At 41.4% G+C, this 10208-nt stretch overlaps 1 protein-coding gene across 1 annotated transcript in view; it reads right to left on the reverse strand.

Moving 5' to 3' along the window:
* Nucleotides 1-9614, reverse strand: part of slc7a5.L (solute carrier family 7 member 5 L homeolog) — a 35861-nt gene extending 26247 nt beyond the window's left edge. The window contains 2 exon segments of the mRNA NM_001090065.1: nucleotides 3954-4079; nucleotides 8826-9614. Of these exon segments, the coding sequence (NP_001083534.1) occupies nucleotides 3954-4079; nucleotides 8826-9363 (664 nt within the window). The 5' untranslated portion in view covers nucleotides 9364-9614.
* Between the last annotated feature and the right edge of the window lie 594 nt (nucleotides 9615-10208).

The following is a 10208-nucleotide window of genomic DNA, read 5'->3' on the forward strand; positions in this document are numbered from 1 at the left end:
TCTTCCCCATTATTCAACTGGAAGCCATTTTAGATTATTATACAAAACTAAAGGATTTGGTTACCCATGTTTCTGAAACTGGGTAAACCTTGAAGAGGGATTTTGTGTGAGGTGCCTCCTCCTTCTCCTTGGAACACTATCTTTTGTTATATTTTTTTTCATGTTCTAAATAAAAAGGTTCTGTTTCATTTGCCTGCACAGAGGCCAAGCTTCAGGACGAGGCTTTGCCTTCACAATGCGCTGGTATTTTACAATGAAGAATGGAGTCACCAGAGGCATTTTAATAAGGTCACAGAGCTGAAAGTGCTACAGAACTTCTCTGTTAACTCCACTGCTACTGGAAAACATATGGTAATTCCCCTATTTTCTATTCCAGTTTTGTTTTTTTGGCTAGCCATATACCTATTGTGGCCAGGTATGCCCCCAGACTGCAAGGTCATTCTTTCGTTTTTTTATAATACAAAATGAGGTCAATGAGAGGTGAGAGGAGGAGGTTTGGCAAGAATAATGTTATATTTACCCTAAGTTAGTTACTACATTAGTAAATGTAAATAAAAATGTAAAAGTACAGTTTCACAGTAAATATTAGCAAGAGTATCATGCCCCTGTTACATTAGGACATGTCAGATGTCAGGGACACTTTTCAGATTTGGTGAGCACTGATGGTACAGTGTGAAGCTGCTCTGTCCCTTCCAGACCAGCACAGTAAGTAAATGCTAAGGGGTGATACTTCATTTAGAAGAATGATTGAACTGTCCTTAAACCCTGAAAATATACATTATTGTGATGGGCATCCCAGCACAACATGACAAAAGATGGCATTGGAAACAATACCTTAAAGACACCAATGGTTTGGATATACAGTTTGAAGTTGAATATATATATATATATATATATATATATATATATATATATATATATATATATATATATATATATATATACTGTATATATTCTCGTTGTAGAAGGGATCCGCACTCACAGGACTTAATGGTAATTCAAATTTCTTTATTATGGGGAGACTGACGTTTCACCTTTCTCAAAGCCTTTCTCAAAGCCTTTCTCAAAGGAGGTAGCCGAAACGTCAGTCTCCCCATAATAAAGAAATTTGAATTACCATTAAGTCCCGTGAGTGCGGATCCCTTCAACAACTATTTACTGGACCTGCACCCAGGCAAGCCGGACTGATCACACACGAGTGCCTACTTTATGCGCAGTAGCATATATATATATATATATATATATATATATATATATATATATATATATATATATATATATATATATATATATATATATATACATACATACTATTATGTTTAAAATCTCTTTGATGAATAATGTTAAGAGTAGTAAAGGCAATGCTGTAGTGCATATTTGTGTTCCCTGACAGGCACAGGATCAGCCTATAAGCAAACACACAGGGGGTTATTTATTATACCTCAAATTTGGGCTTTTTCGAGGAAAAAAAACTTGCATTTTCAAGATTTATTATACTCCAATGCTGCAAAAAGCCTGAATGTGAAAATCCGCTATCTTAGACCTGTTGAGGTCCTGTATAAGTAAATGTGAGGGGCACCTATCCCCAGTTGAAGTTATCAATGAGTAAAGTTTAATAAGGGTTAGTTCACACGAGGAGATTTGGGGAACTAACTCTTTAGGGTTAGTTCACACGAGGAGAATCGGGGAGATTTTGTCGCCTGACGACTAATACCTCTTTTTCTGGGCGACAATCTCAGCGTGTCATCCAATCCTCACGAGGAAACTTCGGGCAACTTCGGAAATGAAGCGCCGCGTGTGCTTTATCGCAGGCGACTTTTCATCATAGCGGTTGGGAAGACACGTGGAGGCAGTTCGGGGAGATTGTCGCCCAGAAGAAGAGGCTATTAGTCGCCAGGCGACAAAATCTCCTCGTGTGAACTAAACCTAAAGAGGCATAACAATAGGGCAGCCTTCCTATCGGCTTCAGGAGGGTCCATATGCCACATGTGCAAAATAGATTGTCTTCTACCAGATCTTACTGTGCAGCCCAACAGATTTTAATGAGCCAACTCTGCCTATTTACCACTTTGTCAAATTAAACACATGACATCAAAAGAATTCAATAAATATTAAAATAGCAGGTAAACAAACAATTCATGGAAAAAGATCACTGATTTAGTCTTTGTAAGCTAAGTCTGCTTTAAAAAACCAGTCTGCCTGTGACTCACTGTGTACACTGCAATTAGCAGAATGTTCACTTAAGAGACTTGCATAGAAACACACTGCAGTCTGCCCAAAATTGGTAAGGTATCAAACAGCATCACAGTGTTATGTTTAACTGCATTAATGTAGAGAGTGGCTTTAACTAGATGGTTTCGTTTAAAGGAGCAGCACAGACGGGAAACAGGTTTACGCACAATGCTGGGCAAAATGATCAGGATTTAAAGGTAATCTGCTTAGGCAGAGATTTTCTGATGAGGCAAGCAGCGGCCTTATCATATTAATTCCACTTGAGGTGTTTGACTGCTCAAATAGTTGCTGCCAAATAAGCAATTGGCAGAGGAATTAATTTGTACCAGGAGCCCAGCAGGTAGGAACAAAATGAAAGCATAGCAGCTTTACTAGATTTACTTTGTTACCTCTCAGACACTAATGAGTCTTTGATAGTTGTATCACAATACTCCAATATGTCACAGGAAAAGCAAATAACATGTTACCATTGCTCTTCTGTCATATAGCACTATGTCATACAAGGCTGAACCCAGCCAAATATCTTGGATGACCGTGATTATCAGGCTCTAAATTTATTTTTATTTACAATGTATCTTGTGTAATTTTAGAGAAAGCTGTGCGCATCATACACAATGAACTAAAAAAAAGTAAATTCACTAGAGGTGTATGTATTCGTACTTAAAAATTAATATAATTGTTCTTTTATGCCTTCATCACAGAGTACATTATATTTCAAGTAGACAATTAATTCCATGAGTGATAACTGACAAAAGCACAATACCAAAACAGGTCCTCTTGTCTAAGGACTGTATGTGATCACTTTGATCTAGCACCTGTCCATTGGCTTTTAGCAGGAGATACTAAAGCTGGCCATAGACGCAAAGATCTGATCGTACGAATCGAGGATAAGCGGAGAGCGGTCGTTTGGTCGATTGGACAGGTTAAAAGATCTCTGTCAGCTGCGGGTAATATCTCTGCATTTATTGCTGATCGTACAATTTTCAGAGGGAGACCGTCACCAGCTTTTGGTCAGACATAACTTTCATACGATTGCTGTCAGGGGCAGAACATCGGCTGATCTATACTTTTGTACTTTATTTGATCGGAATGGTTAGTGGCAGGTCGGGAGATGGGAAAGTCCGATTGTATGATGATTCGTACGATCGGATCTTTGTGTCTATGGCCAGCTTAAGTCTGCCACAATTTGACAAGACAGTGGCAACCAGTTCAGTAAAGAAAGGCAAAAACAATGTTTTTTTGACAAATGACAATTTTTTTTTTGCCCTGACCTTAGGAGTGCTTAAAATGGCCCTGTTCTGCTTATTGAATATATATTCCAATGTAGGTATCCTGTATATTTTTGGTGTATCCCTTAAGGTGACAATAAACTAGCAGATATTTTAAATTATCTGATCAATCAGCCCATAACCTGAATGGATAGTCAACCCACAATGGGGTATACACAGTTATGGCCAAGCCCAACTTTCTTTTGTTTGTTCATTTGAATCAACACTATGATCGGAACAGTACGTGAAGAAGAGCTGCCAATGTACTGGTCAACAGGCTGAACAGGTAGATGATGTTTTCAAATATTCACTGAACAAATTTCAACAGTATGTAGATATGAATTGGGATTGTTGGACAACATACAAGTACCGATTACATGATTATGTGCATGTCCATCATATGTTCGTGCAAAAGACAAACATAGCTAAACAGCACAGTGTAAACAACCTTACCTTTCCCCAGTTGAACAAAACCAAGAATGATGATCAGTAAAAGGGCCAGAAGTTTAGCTGCGGCGAATGCATCTTGTACCCTGGTAGCTGCTTTCACACTATAGCAGTTTATCGCAGTCAGCAGCACTGAAAGACAATGAGTAGAGGGCTGTTAAAAAGACTGTACATTTTGGAACAGAACATAACAGAATAAGGAAATACACAAAAAGAGTTATTGATTAATACACATTCCCCTCTTGCCTAAAAGAGGTGCTGTCTTATGATACTAGCAATAATGTACTGATCCCCTGTGAAATGGTAAACAGAGTTTCAGAAGAAGACATATCTGCAAAAACATAAGTCATTTTGTTAATATGGTCATACATGAGTAAAATCAGTCCCTTCAGACCAAGTCAGCAGTTTATTGGCTCATGTATCGGGGCCTCCTGATGGCCTGTGCAATCAACATGTAGCCCAAATATCAGATAGATAGCTATTGGGCAGGTTTAAAATCCTGTCAGTTAAAGGCCTAATAAACTCACTGAATCAGTTCTCACCTAACATGTACACCTCGGCCCTAGTGCATGTGTGGCCAAATCGGGAAGAGATTCAACCCTGACAAAAAAGCAAGCAAGGTGTATGGTCAGCTTTAGGCTTTTTCCACTAAAAGGGGATGTCCATACACAAAACATTTGTTCAATGAAAGGAAATGCAATTATTAGCAGCATAATATACAGTACATTAACATATTATTGGTGGTGGATACATTTTGAGTAAGTGCTTACAGTAGCACAAAATGCATAAGGCAACAGTTATAACTGTATTTCAATAAAGAAAAAACTTTTGATTTTATATGACTAGATTGGAGAGAGCCTGCCATGAAAAAATCAGATGACGCCTGCTACAATGCAAAACTTTTTCAATTTGAATTGACTGCTGATGAAAGTGATTCTTGTGTGTGAAAGGTAGGGGCCATAAAATGTAAGCTCCTGTTTTCCTTACAGATCCACAATGATCAGAATGATGGATGTGCCAGAGCATCCAGTAAGAATGTGAAAATATGGGCCTGAACTAAGGCTAGGGCCAGGCGATCACAGATTTCGGCCTGCGGAGAATTTTTTTTTTACATGTTGTGCCGAAAGAGCAATGTATTCTGTGTGTGTGTGTCTCTGTGTGTGTGTCTTTGTGTGTCTCTGAATGTGTCTGTGTGTGTCTCTGTGTGTGTTTGTGTGTCTGTGTGTGTTTGTGTCCGTGTGTGTGTCTCTGTGTATGTCTGTCTGTGTGTGTGTCTGTGACAGGTACAGGGTGTGTGTGTGCGTGCACATGCGCTCTTGCCCGGGCTGTTTTTTACTCCCAGTCCAGCTCTGCAGAGGATGGAATAGCAAGAGACATATCTTACTCTTAGTAACAATCACATCTACAGGCTGTATAAGTTAGTTTCAAGGGCAACTTAGCTCCACGTTAAGCACCCAAACATGCTGCAGGACTCTACTCCAGGTGCTTAACGTGGAGCTAAGTTGCCCTTGAAACTAACTTATACAGCCTGTAGATGGTTACGGGTTACGGATTGCAGGTCGCGGTCTGTACGAGTTCCAAAAAATGGACCCCCGCAGGACCTGGGGTGATGTCAGAGATGGACAGGTCATGGGCTGGTATATGAGATTGGGTCCAGGTTGGAAGAGGGTGGTTTCAGGTCTGCAGGTTGGCTTTTATTGACAAGCACATCACTGACCGACACTGTCCTGCATATTTATTCTCTGTGAGTACTTTTGCAAAGGCTTGCAAGCAGTCTACTTTTCCAGGCAGCTGCCCTGGCCGGTGATTTCAAGGTTAAAAATGAGATGCTCAAGTTGCTTGATATAAAGATGTGTGCCATTTTGTAGCAGGCACCACAACTGACTTAACCCTCTTAAGTGCTCAGATGTACTGGCATTTATGGAATCAATGAATTATTCTACAAAAAGCAGGTTGCAATGAGTGTGAGATAGACTGTGCAGGTGCCTTCAGGCACATACAAAATGCTTTGCATCCCTGTGCAGGAAGCTCCGCAGGGGCACCCATGTGATAAACATGCATGAAAAAATAAACACACTTTTGGTGAAATTCACCAAGTCTATTGAAAAGAATGCTTTTGTCACAAAGCCTGCCGTCACTCATATGCGCTAAAAAGCACACCCAGTACCCAGGGCAGCCATCAGGGGGGGACAGGGGGGACAGTTGTAGGGGGCCCCGAGGGTAAGGGGGCCCTGCCATGCCACATTTACTTGATTAGCTGGGCCCCCAATCTTTCTGAGAGCTGCTGAAGGTATGGACGAAGGTATGGACGTTTAAGGGGCCCTGCCCACCAAATTTTTTTTTCTCATGTGGGGTCCTAGCCACCAATATTTTTTAATGGGGGGCCCTGGCCAAAAATGTTTTTTTATGGGGGGCCCTGACCACCAATATCTTTTTATTTTTTATTAACATGTAGGAACCCTAGCCACCAATATTTTTTTTGTTTTTTTACTGTGTGGTGGGGGGCGGACCTGTGGGGTGGGGAGGGCGGACCTGTAGGTGGGGCTTGCGGTGGGCGCAGCCCGGGGCCCAGGAAATTTTGTCGTATGGGGCCCTGTGATTTCTGATGGCAGTCCTGCCAGTACCGTTACATAGGAACGTAGACCAAAAGGGAACCTTGCTGCCAAAAATACTTTATAAAGAGATTTTTAATCTTACACCAAACTTTAGACTTTCTGGTGTACAACTTAATATGCCGTTTTATAAATATGCCTTTTACTAACAGAACCAGGTTTTCCACTGAGTAAGAGACACTCATTGTGATGGAGAGGTTAAGTATTGTTAGCTTTCCAACAGAGATGGCTACCGTGCATGGAAGTCCTGCCAGAATTCCGCTGTCCTCACATTGCTCCTAGGGAACTATTTGCACAGCATTAACAAAGGGGAACTACAGCTCAAAAAAGCTAATCAGGTAGACCCTTTTCTCACATCATGTCCGTGAAAGAATGTTTGCTATAAAGGGTGGTAAATATAAAATAATAATAAATATATGAGACATTTTGAAAAACAGAAAACAAACAAGCAGAAACAATAACTGTAATGCCAGTTAGTATTTGTATGGGATCCGTTATCTGGAAACCCATTAGCCAGAAAGCTCCGAATTATGGAATGGCCATTTCCCATAGGCTCCATTTTATCCAAATAATCCAAATTTTTAAAAATGATTTACTTTTTTTCTGTAATAATAAAACAGTACCTTGTACTTGATCCAAACTAAGATATAATTAATCCTTACTGAAAGCAAAACCAGCCTATTGGGTTCATTTAATGATTAGATGATTTTCTAGTAGACTTAATTTATCAAGATCCAAATTACAGAAAGATCCATTAATCGGAAGACCCCAGGTCCCCAGTATTCTAGATAATAGGTCCCATACCTGTAATTACATTTTCAATGTTTACACTTTCTAGCATGACATCTGTATTCTATCTAATGCTGCTATAGTTCAGTTACACAGCAAGAGGCAATAAGCTTGCATCATATGCATTGCTGCTCTGCTTACTATAAGCCTTATTTCTCCGTCGCTGGGTTTCTAAATGTGTCATTTAATAAACAGATACAAGTACATGTTTCAAATCCACAGAATGATGTGATCTATATAAATGCCAACGGCAGCACAAAGCGTACCAGTTGAAAGATACACCCCCGCATATTGTATGAGCAAGCCCTAGTTAGCGGGAAGTCCTTTTCCTGCTGAAACCAGTTTGACATTTATATATTCTTAAGCTTAATGATGCAATAGCAACAGCTAAACTGGGTGGGAATGTGGGTGGGCTGATCAGGAGGGCAGATGAATGGAGGGTGGAGATTCCCGTATTTTACCAGTAAGAACATGTGCTACACTGAGACAGATACTTGAAACAGCATTAGGAAACCTGGAAGAAGAATTTAAAGGGCAGCTATTAATGTGGTACCTAATGTTGATTTTTACTGAAACCCTATAATAACAAAATCTGATGTAATAATGTATGTAATAGTAGCAATAATGTATTGCCGTTTGATATTACTGAAGTTCTTTTAGTAAACTGTCAACAGAAACAATTGGGATTGGTTTTGCACCAAAAGTCAGGAAAAATTGCATAATTCTATGAAACTTAAAATCAGGAGGTGTAAAATGGGGGTTCTACTGTATTATGTACCCTTGGGCCATAAATGAAGTATTTACCCAATTACAGTAAGGGCTTGGCCACACAAGCAGATTCGGGGAGATTAGTTGCCCCAGCGACAAATCTCCTCTTCTTCGGGGCGACAATCTCCCCAAACTGCCTTCCCCCTGCCGTCCGCCGGCTAAAATGAAAATCGCCTGGGGGAAGGCACATGCGGTGCTTCGTTTTCCAAAGTCACCTCACGAGGAAACTTCGGAAAATGAAACGCCACATATGCCTTCCCCAGGCGATTTTTCATCAAACATAAATCACACAGATTCCAGCCATACAGATGGGATAGTGAAATGACATACAGGGAGACTTTCTATTGACCGCCACACACACAGATCATTCTATGTAAGATGCAGGACACCACTTTGGGTTACTATAGTCACACTGACAGTTACACACACACAAGCACTTTGGGTTACTATAGTCACACAGTTACACACACACAAGCACTTCATTCTCCCTGGGATACAGATGGTATAGTCTGTTTCACAAGGAACTTTTGCTGTGAGCAGTCAGTGGAAGAGACTTTCAGGGGGGAGGAAGTATGGGGGCATTTGTATATACAGCATCTGTGGCTATATATATATATATATATATATATATATATATATATATATATATATATATATATATATATATATATATATCTCTATATATATATATATGAATAGTTATACTTACAGATACAAAGGCATGCCACGATCTTGGCCGCATCATCGGGCACGGGGCAGGTAGGGAAGACGGGCTTGAGCAGGTAGGTAGCGAACACCAGAGCCACGATGTATTGCGACGAGGGCCGGATGATGAGCAGCTCCACCCAGAGCTTTAGGAAGGCGGGCAGCGCACCGTAGACCTCCAGCACATAGGCATAGTCCCCCCCAGACTTGGAGATGGTGGTACCCAGTTCGGCGTAACACAGAGCACCCACAATGGAGAAGAGGCCGCACACGGCCCATACCAAAAGCGACAGCCCGGGGGAGCCCGCCTCTCGTAGCACACCGGTGGGGGTGACGAAGATTCCCGAGCCGATGATGGTGCCCACTATAATAGCCACCCCATTGACCAGAGTGATGGTGCGTTGCAGCTCTACCGCTGCGCCATCCCCGCTCTTAGGCTCCGCGTTGCCGTTCTGGTGGAGCATCTTTTCAGCTGCCTGCCGGTCCTCTTCCTCCGTCTTGCTGGCTCCTGACTGCCTCCGCTTCACGCTGTCTGCGGCCATGCCACTGGCTTTGGATGGCGCCTATAGGGAGAGACTGGCGAGTCGGTGAGGGAAGACGCTGATGTGACTATATATATATACGGGTACCCAGATGGTCTCACAGTGTAAATGTCTCCGTTCCCACGTGTTTCCTTTTCTCTGTTCCGCTCACTGAATTGTCAGCCCCCTGTGCCCTAAACTGGCCTCTCTCAAGCGTTCCTACTGCCAACCTTGCTGGGAGAGATGGGTGACCGGGCACTGTTCTAGCTCTGTCTCCCCACGCTGTGTGGCATCTGTCGCTCCCGCCGCTGATTTTTATCCCTGTCTCTCGCCCCACGTCACTGTAACATACCTACAGAGAATGCCATTGATACGAGAGCGCCCTCTGCAGGCCGCATTCAAATACAGGATCGAACATTATTTGTAGCTTCTCATGCGATAGATTTGTCTCCTACAGAACATGATTAATGAATGACTTCTCCTACCAACACCCATTTCATCTTTCAACCGCCTTGTCAGCTAATTCCTTGGGAGGGTCCTTTATTTCTGTCATAATATCACATGTTTTAATAGGACTAGTTTCATAAAAGTACTTTAAATAGGTTTTGGATGTTATAGGATGGACAATTCTAAGCAACTTTGCAATTGGTCTTCAGTATCTTATTTTTAATAGTTTTTCAATGATTTCCCTTTTTTTTCTTCGCAGCTTTCAAATGGGGGTCACTGACCCCATCTAAAAACAAATGCTCTGAAAGGCTACAAATCTACTGTTATTGCTACGTTTTATCACTCATTTTCTATCCAGGCCCCCTCCTATTCATATTCCAGTCTCTTATTTAAATCAATGCGTGGTTGCTAGGGTGTAA

This window comes from Xenopus laevis, chromosome 4L (assembly GCF_017654675.1).
Source record: "Xenopus laevis strain J_2021 chromosome 4L, Xenopus_laevis_v10.1, whole genome shotgun sequence".
Lineage (NCBI taxonomy): Eukaryota > Metazoa > Chordata > Amphibia > Anura > Pipidae > Xenopus > Xenopus laevis.